Raw genomic sequence first — 22,922 nt, forward strand, 5'->3', positions numbered from 1 at the left:
TTATCCCCTCCTTGGAGACTGGTACACCACCCTAGACTTAAAGGATGCATACTTCCATATTTCAATTTTTCATAGCCACTGGAGGTTCCTGTGGTTCATAGTCGGACAGGCCCACTACCAGTTTGCAGTGCTCCTGTTTGGTCTATTGACAGTGCCAAGAGTTTTCACAAAACACATGGCAGTAGTCGCAGCCTTCCTCAGATGCAGGGGTATTCAGATCTACCCATACCTCGATGATTGGCTCATCAGAGGGCACTCGTGGGCACATGTTCAGTGCAGCATCACGATAGTACAAGCCACCTGTTAAGAACTGGGTCTGTTGCTAAACAAACAGAAGTCAACATTGGTCCAGATGCAAAGGATAGAGTTATTGGAGAGGTCCTAGATTCTACCTGAGCCAGAACGTTCTTACTGGAAGCCAGATTCAGGGCAATGTCAGATCTGATTGCCCAAGTCACTCCTACCTGCTCCCTAAAGCCCAGGTCTGCTAGGTTACACGGCAGCATGCACTTATGTGGTTCAGCATGCAAGACTGCACCTCAGACCCGTACAGATGTGGCTGGCGTCGGTCTACTCCCCAGTTAGGCATCACTGCAGCCATGACGCCCACCATCCCACCGCAGATACTTACCTCCCTAGCAGGTGGTTGAACCCACACAATGTGATGGAAGGGTTTCCATTTGTGACTCCTCGACCCACCCTGTCCGTGGTATCAGACGCCTTGGATTTAGGGTGAGGAGCCCACCTCGGTCCCCTTAAGACACAGGGCCTATGGTCCAGAGAGGAGCTGTCATTACATATAAACGTGAGAGAACTCAGGGCCATCCACCTGGCCTGCTGAGTGTTCCTTCCCCAGCTCTCGGGCAAGGTAGTGCAGGTGTCGACAGACAACACAACTTTGATGTTCTATGTCGACAAGCAAGGGGGAGCACAGTTATCGGCCCTCTGCCAAGAAGCCCTTCATCTGTAGAACTTCTGTATTCAACATGCCATCCATCTGGAAGCCTCACACCTACCAGAAGTCCGGAACTCTCTAGAGGACCATCTCAGCAGAGCTTTCTTCTCTCCCCATGAGGGACCCCCCCATCTGGAGGTCATCAGGACCATCTTCCAGAAGTGGGGAACACCCCAGGTGGACCTGTTTGCTACCAAACAAAACAGAAAATGTCACTGGTTTTGCTCTCTACAGTCTCAACAAAGGCTCACTTTCGGATGCCTTTTTCCTGTCGTGGGGGGACTTCCTCATGTATGCTTCAAGATCAAGAGGGACAGAGCATGAGTCATTGTAAAAGCTCCGTCATGGCCTTACCAACATTGGTTCGGCATGCTCATGGACTTGGCAGTGGCAGGTGCCTGGGCGCTCCTGAACCGCCTGGACTTGCTCTTGCAGTACCATAGTCAGCTGCTACATCTGAACCGAACCTCCCTGCACCTGACAGCATAGTTGCTGCATGGCTAAACCCTGAGGAACAGGCCTGCTCCAGACAGGTCCAGCGGGTTCTCTTAGAAAGCTGAAAACCCTCCACTAGAGCTATTTACTTGGCCCAGTGGAAACACTTTACCTGCTGGGTGTTGGAACGGAACATCCCACCATTTCAGTCATCTTTACAATCGATTCTGGACAATCTGCTCCTCCTGAAGCACCAAGGCCTGGCACGCTCATCAATTAAGGTGCACCTGGCAGCCATATCGGCCTTCTACCCTCTCATCGACAGCAGGTCTGTCTTCTCGCATGTGATGACTATCCGATTTCTTAAGGACCTTGAAAGGCTCTTCCTGCAGGTTCAGGATTCGATTTCCCCAATGGGACCTCAACCTCATCCCCTCCAGGCTCATTGGTTTTCCTTTTGAACTTCCACTGAGGAGTGGGTCTACACACACTGGATGTCAGATGCACCCTGGCTTTCTACCTTGAGCGGACTAAGCCCTTCTGCAGGTCTACTCAACTCTTCGTTGCGGTGGCCAACAGAATGAAGGATCTCCTGGTGTCATCCCAGAGAATTTCATCCTGGATCACCACCTGCATCTGTGACAGCTCATTTGACCAGGACAAGCATCATTGGCACCTTTCCTGGCACATGTCCCTATCCAGGACATTTGCAGAACCACTACGTGGTCATCTGTCCATACTTTCACGACACACTATGTCATTACCCGGGAAGCCCAAGATGAGGCTGGCTTTGGCAGAGTTGTGTTGCCATCTACACGTCCATGAACTCCTGTCCACTTCCAGAGGCACTGCTTGTGAGTCACCTGACTTGGAATGGGCATGAACAAGCACTCGAAGAATTAAAAAAGGGTTACCTACCTCTCGTAACTGTTGTTCTTTGACATGCATTGCTCATGTCCATTTCATGACTCACCCTCCTTCCCTTCTGTTAGAGTTCCGGCAAGAAGGAACTGGGGGCGGGGGCAGAACAGCATCTCTTAGGCTGGCGCATAGGTGCGCCACTCCAGAGGGCCCTACGGATACCACTGGGGGGCAAAATCTTCCGGTGCACGTGGCAAGCACACACACCTGACATGGAATGGACATGAGCAACACATCTCAAAGAATAACAGTTACGAGAAGTAGGTAACTGTTTGTTTTTTTTATTCGAGCATCATAATTTGAAAATTTGGGCCTTGATTAAAGTTAACTATCTGGCCTTGAACTATCTAGTCTCCCTAAAGAAGCAGTTTTCTCTTTAGTCCTTTCCAGTCTTTCTGGGTACCACCCACTGTTGGAGGCAGGGACTGTGAAACACATCCATGGGGCTCAAGTGACTGGTTCAGTGATCACTAGTGCCTCAAAGAGATGAGGTCAATGCCCCTTTTTAAGACACACTGCTACAACAAAAAGGGAACTGGAGTTTAAATAATATGTAGCAAGTGCTAACGCTGTATTTCTCAACTGCAGTTTACAGGAAGGAAGTTCTTGCCACAAGTTCAGAAATGTGTCTCCTCCCCCTACTCCACTTCTTAGTATGGTAAAATTGTGGACTCTACATAAACGGGCACAGAAAAGAACTAATGTTCTGTCTGCTCTTCCCCTGCTCCTGAATCTGCTCTTTAACATTTCGTCAGGGATGTGCATAAGAGCATAATGAGGTTCTTAGCTGGATCATTTAGTGATGCCTGTTTGCTTTATTTACAAAGACAGTTCAGCAGGAAGAAATGGGTGAGAAATAAATCTGAAAACATTAAAAGGATTTGAGAAACATGAATCAGAAATAGCCTTTAATACCTGAGAAACTTGGCAAGATCCAATGTGTTAGATATTCAAAACTTTGCCACTCCCAAAAAGGCATTTTTGGCTACCTTACACGTGTATACAGTGCTCATGATTGTGGTGTCTTGAGTCTCTCATTTAGGTGCTTAATTGTATTTTGAAACATTCAATTGGGGTTCACATCTGCATTCTGTAAAAACTGGCTGTTTTGGCACCTCTAATGGAGGTGTGGAACTAGGCACACAAATGAATTCTTCAGAGATAATCTTTCAGTAATTCCGTTCCCATCTAGGCAACTTTAGTTGACTGAAGCCCAGTGTTGAGAAACTAGTGTCTGAAAATAGAAAAGGAGTACTTGTGGCGCCTTAACGAAAGCTCATGCTCAAATAAATTGGTTAGTCTCTAAGGTGCCACAAGTACTCCTTTTCTTTTTGCGAATACAGACTAACACAGCTGTTACTCTGAAACCTGTCTGAAAATAAACATACTAAAACTGGAATAATTTGATTCATTTTTATTTGTGGCTGAAATGCTTATAATTTGTTGAATTAACAAACGAACCCTTTCAAGTTTCAGAAAGCAAGATCTCAGGAACAAATTGATTCCTAAGAACACCACCACTACTTGCCAGCTCCTCCCTCCCCTTCCTAACTTTATGATCGAATATGCATACATATACATACAACACACAGCTTCAGTAGGATCAAGATTTCAAGAAGCAGTTTGGATGGGTCAAACACATAGGAGTCATGGATCTGTATTAGGGCTTGTCTACATGAGCACTTAGTTCGCAGCAAGCTGGGATATAAATCTACTCCACAGTAGCCTGCTGTACACAGAGGGTTTGTCTACACTTACCAGAGGATTGACGTTGCCGTGATCGATGCATCAGCAGTCGATTTAGCGGGTCTAGTGAATACCCACTAAATCAACCACCGATTGCTCTCCACTCCTGTACTCCACCTGATCAAGAAGAGTAGAGGGAGTCGATGGGAGAGTGTCTCCCGTTGACGTTTCATAGTGTGGACCCAATGGTAAGTAGATCTAAGCTACGTCGATTTGAGTTATGCTATTCACGTAACTCAAATTGCGTAGCTTAGATCGCCTTTTCCCTTTAGCGTAGACAAGGCTTAAGTGTCTTTGTGGACCCTGCTGCCACACACTGAAAGTTCTCTAGTGCTCTTTGATCTACTTTGCTTTGAAAAAGGAGTAGATTAAAGTTCACTAGGAAACTTTTAATGCACAGCAGCAGAGTCCACGTGGACTTTTAATGGCATGGCAGGCTACTGTGGGGTAGACTTACACCCCAGCTTGCCTCAAACTAAGTTTTCATGTAGACAAGCCATTAGTGACATGCATGTCCTTTTAGGAGACACATTTTCATTTTCTCTGGGAATTGTAACACAACCTGAACTTGCAGATTGTACTTCAGGGAGAACCACCTACCATATTCCTTGTCCTTTTGATTTATTACTGCAATAAGAATCCCTTTATGAATGTCATCTGGCAAAATAGTGATCTTGCCAGGTTAGGAACTACCGCGATCTCATGTCAAAAACAGGCACATCCCTGCAGCGTTAGGATGTTTCTTAGCAGTGAAGTTAAAATGTTATCTCAGATGTCCTCCTTTGGGTGTATAAGCAAGAATCACATTGTATGTGTGTCCCATTCCTTCACCTTTCATCTGTTATCTTTTTATGTAGTAAACACTTTAGAGAATGTGTTCCGCATTTTCAGTCTACAAATAATAATAAATTAATGTCAATCTTCCAGAATAAATAGTGTAATTGTAACTGTTGCTGTGATGCTATAATATAGTTCAAAGAAGTCATGTCAGACATGTTTTGTGATTCTTTTACATGTCCCTCTAAATGTCATGTGATCTTATTATGTACATGCTAATACAGTAGAGAATGATTTCCATAGCTATGTTAATAATCTCCATATGTGAAGAGAGGACATGTGACCTAAAGCTACCTTCCAGAAAGAAGTCTCTGGAGTTTCCCAGGGTCACTAGGTGTGCAAGGCTGATTCTAGGCTAACAGAATTTTCTACTCATTTCTTTCCTGTTTCATTCTATGAAAAGATGGCATTTTTCAGCCCTGTGCATTAAATGTAATCTTCTATATATGTAAGTAGGAGCTCTTTCCAGTATCTAGTCCAGGGTGTTCCCCAATACCATCTGTGGGGTTTGCTACAAATGTTAGAGGCCAAGGCTACATTAATCAGTGGAGACTAAGACCACCAGACTCTCTCTCTCTCTCTCTCATTCTTCCTGCCACAATTCAGTCCCCATTTACTGAAATATTTATTTCATGCTTGAAAAGATTGTGTATGGACTAGGAAAGGTTAAATTTTAATTTAAGAGCTTGCTGTCTTGATTAACTCATTTCCTGAATGCTCCAAATAGATACTGGGTTTCCCACTTGTCACATGAGCAAATCTCATGACGAAACCACAGAGAGAAGCAGAGACACCAAGCCAGCAATCACATAGCACTGTTTGTATGGGCAAGGTTTTAAGAAATGTAAGAATTGCCATACAGGACAGAGCAGAAGTCTGGACATCTGTTTAGTCCAATATCCTGCCTGAAAGAATCCTTATAATGAATCCCCCAATGGAATAACCTGTTCAGAGGGAAAGTTTCTTTTTAATCACTTAGTTAGTGGTTGGCGTATGCTCCTAAGCATGGGGAAATTTATAGCTTGTGTTTGAAATGTGAGTGTGTAATACAGAATTGTGGATGTTCTCATTACACACAAAAGTGTCTGATCCCTTTTTGCATCCTGATAAATGTTTTTGACTCAATACCTTGTGGCAGTGAGTTCTAACAGATTAATGCATCATAAACATCCTCTTTTATTATGAAAGAGGGCAAATAGGAGTGTCCAATTTACCTTTTCTATCATGTCCTCTCTTGTTCATCTCCTTTTCTGTCTTGCTAGGCCTCCAGTCACGTTTGTCTCTTGTCTGTGAACCCCCTTTCTTTCTTTGTTTCTTTTTGAGACAAGATGACCAGAACTGAGCACAGTAATCAGGCAAGGACATCCTGTTGGCTTATATAGAGGCATAACTGTATTTTCAGTATTTATTTTCTATCCCTTTCTTCATATGTCCCAACATAAAGCAAAACTCGAGCTGGCTGGAGTGACAAAGCGTGTTTCTTCCTCCCACCCATGAGAGAACTTTGCGGTCATCCAAACACAGCCCTTGTCATGGGAATGAAATTCAAAGTTTATGTGGTCACATCAGATGTCTGTACCATCGTTTATTTGTAATGGCCCTGGTTCCTAATGTGGGCCCTGCAATAGATCTGGACCTTGATTTTTGAATCTCTAAGAACATAAAAATGGTCACATTCGGTCAGACTAGTGTTCCATCTAGCCCAGTATCCTGTCTTCTGACAGTGGCTGGTGCCAGATGCTTCAGAGGGAATGAACAGAACAGGACGAGTATTAAGTGATCTATCATCTGTTCTCCAGTCCCAGCACCATGAAGTCACAGGCTTAGGGACACCCAGAACACGGGGTTGCGTCCCTAACCATCTTGTTTAATAGCCACTGATGGGCATATCCTCCATGAACTTCTCTAATTCTTATTTGAACCCAGTTATACTGTTAGCCTGCACAACATCCCCAGGCAATGAGTTCCACAGGTTGACTGCATTGTGTGAAGAATTACTTCCTTTTGTTTATATTAAACCTGCTGCGTATTAGTTTCATTGAGTGACCCATGATTTGTATGTTATGTGAAGGGGAAAATAACAATTCCTTATTCACTCCACACGATTCATGATTTTATAGACTACTATCATAGGCCCTCTTAATTGTCTCTTTTCAAAGGTGAAAAGTCCCAGTCTTTTTAATCTCTTCTCATATGGAAGCTGTTCCATACCACTAATCATTTCCATTGATCTTCTTTTTACTTTTTCCAATTCTAACGTATCTTTTTTGAGATGGGGCGACCAGAACTGCACATAGTTGTTCAAGGTCTGGGTGTACCATGGATTTATATAGTGGCATTATGATATTTTTTTTTATCTATCACTTTCCTAATGGTTAGCTTTTTTGACTGTCGCTGCACTTTGAGCGGATGTTTTCAGAATGACTCCAAGATCTCTTTCTTGAGCGGTAACAGCTAATTTAGATCCCATCATTTTGTATGCATCGTTGGGATTATGTTTTCCATTGTGCATTACTTTGCATTTATCAACACTGAATTTCATCTGCCATTTTGTTGCCCAGTCACCCAGTTTTGGGAGATCCCTTGTAGACAGCTTTGGACTTAACTATCTTGAGTAATTTTGTATTGTCTGCAAACTTTGCCACCTCAATGTTTACCCCTTTTTTGAGATCATTTATGAATGTGTTGAACAGAACTGGCCCCAGTACAGATCCTTGGGAGACCTGGCTATTTACCTCTCTCCACTGTGAAAACTGACCATTTATTTCTACCCTTTGTTTCCTATCTTTTAACCAATTACTGATCCATGAGAGGACTTTCACCCATTGGTGAGGCACTTGTCAACGGCTTTCTGAAGGTTCAAGTACACTGTATCCACTATATCGCTCTTGTCCACATACTTGTTGACACCCTTAAAGTAATCTCATAGATTGGAGAGGCATGATTTTCCTTTACAAATACCATGCTGACTCTTCCCCCAAAATACCGTGTTCATCGACGTGTCTGATAATTCTGTTGTTTATTATGGTTTCAACCAGTTTGCCTGGTACTGAAGTTAGGCTTACTGGCCTGTAATTCCAGGATCACCTCTGGAGCTTTTTTAAAAAAATTGGCGTTACTTTAGCTACCCTCCAGTCATCTGGTTTAGAAGCTGATTTAAGAGAGAGGATATGCACCACAGTTAATAGTTCTGCAGTTTCATATTTTAGTTTCTTCACACCTCTTGGGTGAATACCCATCCGGTTCTGGTGATTTATTACTGTTTAATTTATCAATTTGAGATCTCAATAGAGGAGGTTTTGGAACAATCTGGACAGTATCTCCAATTAGTCACCTGAAAAGGATGACTAAGGTAAGGGAATCTCCCTCACATCTTGGGCAGTGAAGGCCGATGCTAAAGAATTCATTTAGCTTCTCCACAACGGCCATCTCTTTCACAAGTGCTCCTTTAGCACCTCAATCGTCCAATGGCCCCACTGATTGTTTGGCAGGTTTCCTGCTTCTGATGTACTTACAAAAAAAAAAGTTCCAGTTTTTGTGCCTTTTGCTAGTTGCTTTTCAAATTATTTTTTGGCCTGCCTAATTGTGCTTTTACAATTGACTTGCCAAAATTTATGCTCCTTAATATCTTCTTCACTAGGATTTGACTTCCAATTTTTAGATGTTTTTTGTCTCTGACTGCCTCTTTTATTCTATTGTTTAGCTACAGTGGCAGTTTTTGGCCCTCTTACTTTCTTTTTTTATTTGGGGTATACATTTTGCTTGAGCCTTTCTTATGGTGTTTTTAAAAAGTTTCTATGCAGCTTGCAGGCATTTCACTCTTGAGACTATACCTTTTAACTTCCATTTAACTAGTTCCTCATTTTTGTGTAGTTCTCCTTTATGAAATTAAATGCTACTGTGGTGGGTTTCTTTGGTATTTTCTCTCCTATAAGGATGTTAGATTTAATTACATTATGGTCACTATTATCGAGTGGTTCAGCTACAGCCATCTCTTGGACCAGATCCTGTGCTCCACTTTGGACTAAATCAAGAATTGTGTCTTCCCTTGTGGATTCCAGGATTAGCAGCTCCAAGAAGCAGTCATTAATGGTGTCTAGAAATTTTATCTCTGCATCCTGTTCTGAGGTAACATGTACCCAGTCAATATGGGGGTAGTTGAAATTTCCTGTTGTTATTGGGTTTTCTGTATTTGTAGCCTCTCTAATCAACCTGAGCATTTCACAATCACCCTCCTGGTCAGGTGATCAGTAGTACATTTGTATTGTTATACTCAAGCCTGGAGTTCAAGCATGGATCCATAGGGATTCCGTGGTACAGTTTGATTCATTTAAGATTTTTAATATATTTGACTCTATGGTTTCTTTCACATACAGTGCCACTCCCGCACCAGCATGACCTACTCCGTGATTCCTATATATTTTGCACCCTGGTGTTACCATATCCCATTGATTATCTTCATTCCACCAAATTCCTGTGATGCCTCTTATATCAATATCCTCATTTAATATCAGGCACTCAAGTTCACCCATCTTAGTAATTAGACTTACAGAATTTGTATACAAGCACTTATAAAATTAGTCAATATTTAGTTGTCTACCTTTATATGATGTAATTGTATGGGACTCTTTTTTTGTTTGGCTGTTTGTGCCGTACCTCAAGTTATTCTGCTTCTTATGTTGATACCCTACTACTGATTCTTCCCCCCATCATTAACTCCCACCCTTTCTAGATATGCAGAAAGAGAGACATGGTCCTTAGATCCATTGTCCTGTGTCATAAACTCCACAATGGTTTCCCAACTCCCATGTCCTCTAAAGACCTCTTCTTTCCCCTATGTTTCAACCATTTGTAGAAGATGGTTTCTGCTGACCGCATGGAATCCACTTTTGTACAGCTAAACAAAAATAAAGTTTTAAAAAAAGTTTATTCAAGCCAGAAACCAGTAAATGGTTGTATCTGCATAACAAACATCAATATTGCATATATCTTTCTATAGTCCTGTAACTAGTATAACTTTTAACTTAGAGGAAATTTCATACTGTGAGCTCTTTGGGGCAGGGACCATACTTCTGTGTTTGTACAGTGCCTAGCACAGTGGTCTCCTGATTTATGACTAGGGTTCCTCGGCGCTACAGAAATACCAATAAATAATAATTATAATAATAATACTGTGCATGGTCCAGCAAAAAGTATTTTTTCTTCGAGTAGTGTCCGTATGGGTGCTCCACTGTAGGGGTGCTTGCGTCCCTGCACTGATGATCAGAGAACTTCGGTAGCAGTGTCCGTTAGGCCCGCACATGCATTGTCTCTCCTTGTGCAGCGCCACGAGGCTATCTAGCCCACGTGGGCTAACTGCCCTCAGTTTATTCTCAGCTGCCCCTGCCCCCTCTCCAATCTACGGAGCTGTTCACAGTCCATTAAGACCATTACTTTAATCTGCATTTCTATAGTTAGATAGCTTCCTAGTTCATGGTTGTAGTTCTCGTTATGGTTTCTTCTTCTTTTCTTATTTTACCTTTAAAAAAAAAAAGAAGAAAAAAAAAAAAAGAAAAAAACGGGGAAAAAAAAGAGACTAATTTCTTTTCTGCCTCTTCCCTTGTTGGAAACCTTTCCCCCAGCAGGGTATGCCCAGCTCACTGAGCTTCAAGAAGTGCTTCTTTTGCTAAGAGGAAATCCCTGTAACAGATAAGCACTCCAAGTGCATTCCTTGCCTTGGGGAAGTCCTCATTCCACAAAAGTGTGGATTTTGCCAGCAACTATGGCCCCAGTCTTGTAAGGATAGAGAGCGCAGACAGAAGTTGATCTTCATGGAGGCCACTCTCTGGACCCACACTATGAGTCACCTGGCAAATATGAGTCTTCCCCACAGCCACTGGGACTGTTGGTACTGGTGGAATCCCAGAGACCTCTGCCTGCTGGATGCACTGGAGTTCCCACCTGTTGATACTGAGCCTCTGCCAAGCACAGGAAGTATCTCCGCTGCCATTCCATGCCCCTCCGCTCTCTAGCAAGGATTCAGACAATGAGCCAGAGGAATTAGTGTCTCCATACTCCTCCCAAGCTCTATATGGTGCTTATTACCAACAAAGCCCAAAGATACACCCACAGATGGCACCATCTTGGTACAGCCACGCATTGGCGCCCACCATCCCAATGGCCATGTTAGGACCCTTGGGTGGCACACTACCAGCAAGCCTCTCCTGCTTTGAGCCTCACCTGGGAACCCTCGAGGCACATCCCCTCAGCTGCAGCATCCAAGTTTTCAGAACTGCCCCAAGTCAGGGAAGAACAGGAAGCCGGTACTGAGGGGAAAGTTACACCGAGGATTATATCCTCCTCTTTGGATAAAGCGGTCATGCCTCCTCCACCATCTTTGGCAGATGACTTCCGTCTCTTCCAGGAACTGGCAACGAGGGTGGCAGACACCCTCCAGATACCATTGGAGGAAGTCAAGGATACCCACCATCAACTTCTTGACATCCTCCACTCTTCGTCCTCTTCGAAGATCGCTCTCATGATTTAATAAGGCCATTTGAGACCTGGCAAAGTCAATGTGGTAAATCCCAGCATCAGTGGCACCAACCTGCAAGTGAGCAAACAAATAATGCCATGTCCCCACCAAGGAATCTGATTTCTTCCTTTCCCTCCCACCACCCAACTCCATTGTGATGGCCAGTGGAGTGCTGTTGGTTTCTTTCTTGGGCTTGTCTTGCAGCAGGAGGCTTCTAGGTACACGTCTGGCTCTGTTTCCTTATTTCCTCATGTGGGTATTGTGAGGTACAACCGCATTTGCTCCAACCCCTCAGGCAGAGACCAACACCTACAAGATCTTCACCAAGCATTCTCAAAACTGATACCCACACAAGGAAATAAGGAAACAGATTAACAGAGCCAGACGTGTACCTAGAAGCCTCCTGTTGCAAGACAAGCCCAAGAAAGAAACCAACAGAATTCCACTGGCCATCACATACAGTCCTCAGCTAAAACCTCTCCAATGCATCATCAGTGATCTACAACCCATCCTGGACAATGATCCCGCACTTTCACAAGCCTTGGGAGGCAGGCCAGTCCTCGCCCACAGACAACCTGCCAACCTGAAGCATATTCTCACCAGCAACTACACACCGCACCATAGTAACTGTAACTCAGGAACCAATCCATGCAACAAACCTCGATGCCAACTCTGCCCACATATCTACACCAGCGACACCATCACAGGACCTAACCTGATCAGTCACACCATCACCGGTTCATTCACCTGTATGTCCACCAATGTAATCTACGCCATATGTGCCAGAAATGCCCCTCTATGTACATCGGCCAAACTGGGCAGTCCCTACGTAAAAGAATAAATGGACACAAATCAGATATTAGGAATGGCAATATACAAAAACCTATAGAAGAACACTTCAACCTCCCTGGACACACAATAGCAGATTTAAAGGTAGCCATCCTGCAGCAAAAAAAACTTCAGGACCGGACTTCAAAGAGAAACTGCTGAGCTTCAGTTCATTTGCAAATTGGACACCATCAGCTCAGGCTTAAACAAAGACTGTGAATGGCTAGCCAACTATAAAAGCAGTTTCTCCTCCCTTGGTGTTCACACCTCAACTGCTAGAAGAGGGCCTCATCCTCCCTTATTGAACTAACCTTGTTATCCCTAGCCTGATTCTTGCTTGAATATTTATACCTGCCTCTGGAAATTTCCACTACATGAATCTGACGAAGTGGGTATTCACCCATGAAAGCTCCAATACGTCTGTCATAAATATAAAGGAAAGGGTAAACCCCTTTAAAATCCCTCCTGGCCAGAGGAAAAATCCTCTTACCTGTAAAGGGTTAAGAAGCTAAAGGTAACCTCGCTGGCACCTGACCAAAATGACCAATGAGGAGACAAGATACTTTCAAAAGCTGGGAGGAGGGAGAGAAACAAAGGGTCTGTGTCTGTCTGTATGCTGCTTTTGCCGGGGATAGACCAGGAATGGAGTCTTAGAACTTTAGTAAGTAATCTAGCTAGGTATGTGTTAGATTATGATTTCTTTAAATGGCTGAGAAAAGAATTGTGCTGAATAGAATGACTATTCCTGTCTGTGTGTCTTTTTTGTAACTTAAGGTTTTGCCTAGAGGGATTCTCTATGTTTTGAATCTAATTACCCTGTAAGGTATCTACCATCCTGATTTTACAGAGGGGATTTCTTTACTTCTATTAAAAGTCTTCTTGTAAGAAAACTGAATGCTTTTTCATTGTTCTCAGATCCAAGGGGTTTGGGTCTGTGGTCACCTATGCAAATTGGTGAGGATTTTTACCAAACCTTCCCCAGGAAGTGGAGTGCAAGGGTTGGGAGGATTTTGGGGGGAAAGACGTGTCCAAACTACGTTTCCCAGTAAACCCAGTTAGAGTTTGGTGGTGGCAGTGGAGATCCAGGGACAAAGGATAAAATTAATTTGTACCTTGGGGAAGTTTTAACCTAATCTTGTGAAAGTAAGCTTAGGAGGTTTTCATGCAGGTCCCCACATCTGTACCCTAGAGTTCAGAGTGGGGGAGGAACCTTGACAACGTCTGTTAGTCTATAAGGTGCCACAGGACTCTTTGTCGCTACTACGATTAGAGATAGATCACCTCCTCCAGTTAGGAGCCATAGAACCAGTACTTCAGCATCTACGAGGCATCTATTATTTCCTAATACCCAAAAGGAAGGGAGGTTGGAGGCCCATACCAGACCTCAGAGCTCTCAACAAGTTTGTCAAGGCTCAAAAATTCAAGATGGTCACCTCATCAACGATCATTTCAGCACTGGAACAGGGAGATTGGTTTTCAGCCCTCAGCCTCCAGGACGTTTGTTTTCATATCTCAGTCTTACCTGCTCACAGATGATTTCTCAGATTCACTCTGGGACGTGACCACTACCAATACAGAGTGCACCCCTTTGGGCTATCATCAACCCCGAGAGTATTTTCCAAGGTTCACTCAGTGGTGGCCACTCATTTATGTTCTCAACGATCTACCTGTACGTGGAAGATTGCCTCCTCAAAGCCTGAGCTCGCTGAGGGGCTCACCAAGTCACTGAAGCTACAATTCAATTGTTTATGGAACTGGGTCTACAGATGAACACCCAGAAATGAGCCCTCACTCCAGTGTAAAGCCTGAAATTCATAGGGGCCGACCTTGATTCATTACAGGTCAAAGTCCTCTTACCTCAACACAGGTGCCTATCCTTAGTCACACTAATAGACACCATTCAGAACAGCCCACAAATACCAGTCAGACTCTGCCTCCAACTCGTGGGTTCTATGGCAGCGTGCACAGTGCTAATATCACATGTCAAGCTTCATATGTGATGCCTCCAAATATGGTTCAGCTCAGTTTACAAACAAGAACAGGCTGGACAAATCCCTGTCACTACCCACCGGAATCAAAAACTCTTCAGACTGGTGGAAAGACCCAGCCAATGTTTGCAAAGGGGTGCCCTTCTTGCAAACATCACCATCATTGCTCCTCTCCACCAGTGCATCACTCATAGGGTGGGGTGCACATCTAAACAGCCTCACGATACAAGGCAAACAGTCGCTTGCGTAGATACCCCTTCATGTCAATGTCCTCAAGCTAAGAGCGGTCAGGAACACCTGCGCCCCTTTCCTCCCTCTGATCACAGGATCACACGCAAAGATCCTAACAGACAACATAGCGTGTATGTACTACATCAATTGGCAGTGGGGAGCCAGGTTGCCCTTCCTATGTGCAGAAGCTATGAGGCTATGGAATTTGGTGCATCTCCCATGACGTTATACTGTCTGCAGCTTATTTCCCGGGCACAAAAAACTCGCAAATTGCCACACGACCACGACTGGGAGATACAACTGACAGTGCTTCACAACCTATTAAGACGATGGGGGGACACCATCCACAGACCTCTTCGCCACTCACTGAACAAGAAATGTCCACGCTACTGCTCCAGAGCAGGAATGGGACAACACTCCCTGGGTGAAGCTCTCCTTCTCTGCTGGGACCAGGACCTTCTCTACATCTTTCCTCTGTTTCCCCTACTGTCAAAGGTCATGCTGAAAATAAAAAGGGATGGAGCTCATGTCCTTTGGATTGCTCTTGCTTGGTTGTACAGACCTGGTAACCTTACCTGGCACAGCTTGTAATGTGCCAACCAATCCCTCTCCCGGCCATCCCACACCTCCTCTTGCAGAACAGAGGACATACCCTGCATCCCAACTTGGGGATTTTCCACCTCAAGACATGGCTCCTGCTTGGTTCCAACACCTAGAAAGCTCCTGTTCAAGGGAGGTACAGGAGGTACTACTTCACAGTAGGAAGTCCTTGACACAACATATTTACCTGCAGAAATGATCCAGGTTTCAGATTTGATGCACATTACAACAAATCTCCCCAACATCTGCGACTCTTCCGCATATCCTAGATTATGCTTTGACCCTAAAACAGTTGGGACAATCTCTAAGCTCTCTTAGGGCTCATCTAGTGTCTATAACAGCTTTCCACCAAACTGTAGAAAGGTATTCAGTGCTGTCACACCCAACTACTAAAAGGTTCCTCAAGGAAGGACAGGCAGGGCAGAAAAGAAGGGGGAGTTGCATTGTATGTAAGAGAGCAGTATGACTGCTCAGAGCTCCGGTATGAAACTGCAGAAAAACCTGAGAGTCTCTGGATTAAGTTTAAAAGTGTGAGCAACAAGGGTGATGTTGTGGTGGGAGTCTGCTATAGACCACCAGACCAGGGGGATGGGGTGGACGAGGCTTTCTTCTGGCAACTAACGGAAGTTACTAGATCGCAGGCCCTGGTTCTCATGGGAGACTTCAATCACCCTGATATCTGCTGGGAGAGTAATACAGCAGTGCACAGACAATCCAAGAAGTTTTTGGAAAGTGTAGGGGACAATTTCCTGGTGCAAGTGCTGGAGGAACCAACTAAGAGCAGAGTCTTCTTGACCTGTTGCTCTCAACCCGGGAAGAATTAGTAGGGGAAGCAAAAGTGGATGGGAACCTGTGAAGCAGTGACCATGAGATGGTCGAGTTCAGGATCCTGACACAAGGAAGAAAGGAGAGCAGCAGAATACAGACCCTGGACTTCAGAAAAGCAGACTTTGACTCCCTCAGGGAACTGATGGGCAGGGTCCTCTAGGAGAATAACATGAGGGGAAAAGGAGTCCAGGAGAGCTGGCTGTATTTTAAAGAATCCTTATTGAGGTTACAGGGACAAACCATCCCGATGTGTAGAAAGAACAGTAAATATGACTGGCGACCAGCTTGGCTTAACAGTGAAATCCTTGCTGATCTTAAACACAAAAAAGAAGCTTACAAGAAGTGGAAGATTAGACAAATGACCAGGGAAGAGTATAAAAATATTGCTCAGGCATGCAGGAATGAAATCAGGAAGGCCAAATCACACTTGGAGTTGCAGCTAGCAAGAGATGTTAAGAGTAACAAGAAGGGTTTCTTCAGGTATGTTAGCAACAAGAAGAAAGTCAAGGAAAGTGTGGGCCCCTTACTGAATGAGGGAGGCAACATAGTGACAGAGGATGTGGAAAAAGCTAATGAACTCAATGCTTTTTTTTGCCTGTGTCTTCACGAACAAGGTCAGCTCCCAGACTACTACACTGGGCAGCACAGCATGGGGAGGAGGTGACCAGCCCTCTGTGGAGAAAGAAGTGATTTGGGACTATTTAGAAAAGCTGGACGAGCACAAGTCCATGGGGCCGGATGCGCTGCATCCGAGAGTGCTAAAGGAATTGGCGGATGTGATTGCAGAGCCATTGGCCATTATCTTTGAAAACTCATGGCGATTGGGGGAGGTCCTGGACGACTGGAAAAAGGCTAATGTAGTGCCCATCTTTAAAAAAGGGAAGGAGGAGGATCCAAGGAACTACACGCTAGTCAGCCTCACCTCAATCCCCGGAAAAATCATGGAGGAGGTCCTCAAGGAATCACTTTGCTCTCCTCCAAGTGCTTCAGAATTGATCAGAAACAGTCAGCATGGATTCACCAAGGGCAAGTCATGCCTGACTAATCTAATTGCCTTCTATGACGAGATAACTGGCTCTGTGGATGAGGAGAAAGCAGTGGATATGTTGTTCCTTGACTTCAGCAAAGCTTTTGGTACGGTGTCCCACAGTATTCTTGCCAGGAAGTTAAAGAAGTATGGGCTGGAGGAATGGACTATAAGGTGGTTAGAAAGCTGGCTAGCTCGTTGGGCTCAACAGGTAGTGATTAATGGCTCCATGTCTAGTTGGCAGCTGGTATCAAATGGAGTGCCCCAACGGTCGGTCCTGGGGCCGGTTTTGTTCAATATCTTCATAACTGATGTGGAGGATGGCGTGGATTGCACCCTCAGCAAGTTTGCAGATGACACTAAACTGGGAGGAGTGGTAGATACGCTGGAGGGTAGGGATAGGATACAGAGGGACCTAGACAAATTGGAGGATTGGGCCAAAAGAAATCTGATGAGGTTCAACAAGGACAAGTGCAGAGTCCTCCACTTAGGACGGAAGAATCCCATGCCCCCGTACAGACTAGGGACAGAATGGCTAGGCAGCAGTTCTGCAGAAAAGGACCTAGGGGTTACAGTGGACGAGAAGCTGGATGTGAGTCAACAGTGTGCCCTTGTTGCCAAGAAGGCCAATGGCACTTTGGGATGTATACGTAGGGGCATTGCCAGCGGATGGAGGGATGTGATCATTCCCCTCTATTCGACATTGGTGAGGCCTCATCTGGAGTACTGTGTCCAGTTTTGGGCCCCACACTACAAGAAGGATGTGGAAAAACTGGAAAGCGTCCAGCAGAGGGCAACAAAAATGATTAGGGGACTGGAACACGACTTATGAGGAGAGGCTGCGGGAACTGGGAATATTTAGTCTGCAGAAGAGAAGAATGAGGGGGGGATTTGATAGCTGCTTTCAACTACCTGAAAGGGGGTTCCAAAGAGGATGGATCTAAACTGTTCTCAGTGGTAGCAGATGACAGAACAAGGAGCAATGGTCTCAAGTTGCAGTGAGGGAGGTTTAGGTTGGATATTAGGAAAAAGTTTTTCACTAGGAGGGTGGTGAAGCACTGGAATGGGTTACCTAGGGAGGTGGTGGAATCTCCTTCCTTAGAGGTTTTTAAGGTCAGGTTGACAAAGCCCTGGCTGGGATGATTTAATTGGGTATTGTTCCTGCTTTGAGCGGGGGTTGGACTAGATGACCTCCTGAGGTCCCTTCCAACCCTGATATTCTATTATTCTATGGTATAGTAAACCTCTTCCCTCAACCTTGACTTCCTACCTCCATGTGGGACCTAAACCTGGTACTGAAAGGATTGACTAGGCCCCCCTTTGAACCCATGGAAACCTGTTTGCTGACACACCTATCAATGAAAATGGCCTTCCTGATAGCAATTACCTTGGCCAGGAGAATAGGAGAGATGGCGGCTCTGATGGCGCATCCCTCTTCCACAGTATTTTTTCTGGACAAGATTATGCTTAGGCTGCATCCAAAATTCATCCCTAATGTAACCTCTCCATTTTACATGAATCAATTGATTCACCTTCCAATCTTCTACCCCAAGCCTCACCAAAATAACAGTGAGGCTATATTACATACCCTCGATGTCAGGAGAACACTGGCCTTCTACCTGGACAGGACAAAGGCTTTCAGGAAGTTCCCTAGGATTTTCCACTCCATTGCGGAAAGATCCAAGGGCTCAGCAAAATCAGCCCAGAGGCTCTCAAATTGTATCAGACGTTGTTACCAAGTTCAAAACATGACTCCTCCAGACTCTATTCATACATACTCCACAAGGTCAATCTCTTAGTCTGTCACTTTCTTCAAGAATGTCCTTATTTCAGAAATCTGTAGAGCTGCGACATTCGCATCAGTCCACACTTTCACAGAATGCTTTGCGATCACTGGGGACTCCGTCTCCGATGCCATCTTTGGCTCCATGGTCCATCCGACTCCAAAGTCCTAGCCCTCCAGAAGGGGTACTGCTCGGGAGTCACCTACAGTGACAAGAACTCCAAAGTAGGGGGAGGAGGTTGTGGAGCACCAATAGGGACTCTATTCAGTGAAGTAGTAGTAGTTACTCACCTTGTGGTTCTTCGAGATGTGTCCACCCTCCTCACCTCTGCTTCTGATTTCTTTTCTATGACTCTGTGGTAGAGAAGGAATTGAGGGGGGTTAGCCCGCGCACGAGGCCTAGCCTTGTGGCGCAGCACGAGGAGGGACAGTGCATGTGTGCAGGCCTAATGGACACCGATACTAAAGTTCTGCGATCAGCAGCACAGGGACGCAAGTGCACCTACAGTGGAGCTCCCACAGGGACACTACAGTGGAGCGTCCATAGGCGCACACATCTCGAAGAACCATTACTGCACAAGGTGAGTAACTTCTTTATAAAATATGAAAAGCTAATTTTTCAGTTCTTTAAATGTTTGTTTTCATTTTATTTAAGACTTCCCCCCCAAATTAGCCTGGAGATTCCTCTGTAGAGAGGCGTAAACCCGGAAACTTTCAGTTTATGAAACACAGCCTTTTTTTTTTTTTTTTAAGTTAACGTGCAAAACAGTGTCATAATTTTTTTGGATGTAGAAAGTTTTGGTTTTTTGTTTAGATTTTTAAACCATCACACAAATGAAGTACCCATACTGATTTAATTGGATCTGTCAGCTGCCTTTGATACTGTTGAAGGTGGTATCGACATGTTTGCAGTTCATAGTAAGAGTAGATGGAATTGGTTTTGCAGTGGCTCTGCTCCTGGGTGTTGGGAGGACCCAGGGGGGAGAGTGGTGATCATCTGATGTGAGAGGGCTTATGCTGGATGCCCTAGGGCTCTTTATGTCTCTCCTTATGGTTTCCTTGAGCCACTGAGCAGTTTGGTTTTTGTACAGTGCCCAGAGCACTGATTGGGCACTATACATGTGAAGAAATTAGATAGGTGTCTTCACCAGAAAAGCTGAGTTTCAGTTGCAAATGTCATGATAATTCTCAGCTGACACCAGCTTTATTAAGGACTCTGACCATTCAGTGATGATAAAACATGGCTTGTGATCTTCTGCTGACCAGAAACTGTCCCTTTTATTCTTTCTTTTCTAGGGATTTTAGCAATTGGGCTTATTAATGAAGCTCTTGACGAGGGAGACACCAGAAAGACCCTTCAAGCCTTACAGATCCCTGCAGCAAAACTGGAAGGGGTAACCCCAAAGGTAGCACAGCACTACCAGGACACGTTGATCCGAGCCAAGAGGGAGAAAGCACAGGTGAGTGCTATTAAACAGGTCTCTGCAGAATTTTTTGTAGTCCAGTATATTCTGTTGTGTGATTATGGCAGAAATAGTGCTGATGTCAGTGAAGCAATTGTCAGGCCTTCTGTGGGGATGATCATATTTTGACACTTAGGTTTTTTCTACACTAAAGAAAAATAGTTTTGCAGCCACAAGCTGGATGTCCCCATAAACCAAGGAAACCGCTGCAGACATGATGACTGTATGCAATGGATCATTGCATCTCTTGTTGTTGCTTCAGTTCAGTGCATAGAACAGAGGCTGTACTAATGCATTTTGGGACTCTTGGAGCACCGATTCTATAGCGTGCAGCACTTTTGTTGAGAGCACACAGAGGCTTTTGGGTAATTTTCAGAAGTGAGGTCCTTCAGTGTGCAGCAAATACACAGACCCAAAATCACTGGATTTATAACTTCTCAAAACCTGCAATTTTCATGGATTCATGGATTTTTAAGACCAAGAGGGAGAGCTCTGATGTAACACAGGCAATGGAATTTTCACTCAGTAATCCCTGCAACAAGCCCAATAATTTATACGTGAACAAGAATTTTTAGAGAGACATCCCGTCTTGATTGAAATTCCCCCAAATGATGGACATCCTCTGGTAAATTGTAAGAGTGGTTAATTACCCTCACTGTTATAAATCTGCATTTTATTACTGGATCTTGTTCTGCCTTTGCTAGATTAAAAAACCCTCTAGTATTAAATATCTTCTCCTGTGCGGTACATGTAGACTGATCAAATCACCTTTTAGCACTCTCTTTGGTAAGATAATAGATTGAATTATTGTCTTTCTCTCTCACTGTATGGAAGATTTTCCGGATCACAAATTATTCTTTTAGCTCTTCTCTGAATCCTGTTCAATTTTTCAACATCTTTCTTGAAGCATAGAGTCTAGTAGCAGTTGCACCAATGCCACAGGGGTAATATAACCTCTCTACTCCTACACAATATTTCCCTGTTGACATTTTTTATATGATGATATTTCATTAAAAGAACATTAAAGTTGAAAAGTCAAGCAATCAGAACTAAAAAATACCATAATTTAGGTTGTCTGTGCAACCTTAATTTGGCCTCCTTGTGCATATGCATTATCATACAGCCTTTAATTTCATGATCACATACTATTTTTTTCCCCCACAGGACCTGTGCCTCATTCTATGCACAGGATGGACAGTGACTCAGGGTTCTGTAGGAAAAGAGATTTTCCGTAGGACCCTGGTTCATTTGTTCCAAAAGATGGAAGGTATGTAGTGAATGAGGCAGGGAGCTGCAGGAAGAGAAAGAATGGTCTCTTGGTTAAGGCAGTTGAATGCCATGCTGAAGAACTGGATTATATCCCTGCCTCTAACACAAAGTTCCTATGTGATGCTGGGCAAGTCACTTAAACCAGGTGTTTGACAGGTGGTTGCCAACATGTGTTCCTCATTTATTGGCTGCCCTAACTGAGAGACCTGGGGTCTGATTTGCAAAAGTGCTGAGCACTCAACTGTAAGTGAAATCAGTGGGAACTGTACTGTGAGCATATAAAGTCCTCAGTATTCTGAAAAAATCGGATTCTAGAGGGGTCTCAGGTTGGGCACCCAAATGTTGTGGGCAGTTAACAATTTGGGACTTAATCTCTCTGCTGTGTTTACACTGCAGCTGGGACTGAGCCTTCCAGCCCAGGTAGACAGACTCGTGTTAGCAGGACTCATGCTAGCATACTAAAAATAGCTGTGTGGACATTGTGACACTGGCAGAGGCTTGGGCTAGCCACTCAAACTCAAACCCATCCTACTCCCTGGGTCTGAGCTCAGGTGGTTGGTCTGAACCGCTCCCGGGACCCTCCTGCTTGCTGTGCAGAGGGGCAGGGGAAGGGGAAGCACTGATGTTAGGGTGTCCGCCTCCCCCCTCTCCATGTACCCCATCTCTGGAGAGCAGGGGAGGGGGGACAGGGTTCAGGAGCAGGAGAGCTGCAGCTGCTGCTTTCTGATGAGTGCCTTAAAGAGACAGCGCATGCTCGCCTCCCAACACATACTTGTGGTGGTGGTGGTGTTACTACTTGGTACTTCCTGCAATGCACATACACTCTCTGTAGTTTTATTCTTTCAAAGTGCTGTTATTTTAGTTTAACTGGTCTATGCATTTCGTAATTTTATTTCTCTCTTATGCTTAAATTTAATTAATTGAGTAGTGAATTCTAAAATGCCTAACCTGTCCTGGCTGGAGTAATTATCCCTATGGTAACTTTTTAAAAATATATATTATATCTAGGTTTTTTGTTTCTATTAGTGGCGCACATCCGCACATTACCTCAATATTGGTGCACATAACAAAATTCATTACGCACATGGATGGAAAAAATTAGAGGGAACATTGCTTGGAGGGTCTCTCCCAACTATATTGTAGACATACCCTCTGTGCCGCATGTGTGCTATAATGAGAGCACCATAGAAAACCCATGAGGAAATTGATGATTGTATATTGAGTGCAGGGTTTGCATGTATATAATGTAGTAAATAATGTATGTGGTCAAATGTTGAATGACAAGGATTAAAAAGAAATATTGACTAGCTATCCTTTTACTGAGCAATAACCATTCTGAGCACTGAATGAGACAAAGGTCCTGTGGAAAATACATAATGTGATCATGTAATTAAAGTTTGAATCATAATCAATCAAATGAAGTTCGTACAGGAAGCCTTCATTTTTGCGTTTCCTAACTTTTAAGTGCTTGACTTTGCAATATTAACATTCTCTTCA

General features: G+C 44.2%; 1 protein-coding gene across 1 annotated transcript in view; it reads left to right on the plus strand.

Annotated features, from left to right (window-relative positions):
* The window catches only part of IQGAP1 (IQ motif containing GTPase activating protein 1), a 168,317-nt gene that overhangs the window by 76,438 nt on the left and 68,957 nt on the right, over positions 1 to 22,922 (plus strand). Inside the window, exon 15 of the mRNA XM_074966741.1 lies at positions 19,990 to 20,153. Coding sequence (XP_074822842.1) covers positions 19,990 to 20,153 — 164 coding nt within the window. The remainder of the gene's footprint in view (positions 1 to 19,989; positions 20,154 to 22,922) is intronic.

The sequence above is a fragment of the Natator depressus genome, chromosome 10 (assembly GCF_965152275.1).
Source record: "Natator depressus isolate rNatDep1 chromosome 10, rNatDep2.hap1, whole genome shotgun sequence".
Lineage (NCBI taxonomy): Eukaryota > Metazoa > Chordata > Testudines > Cheloniidae > Natator > Natator depressus.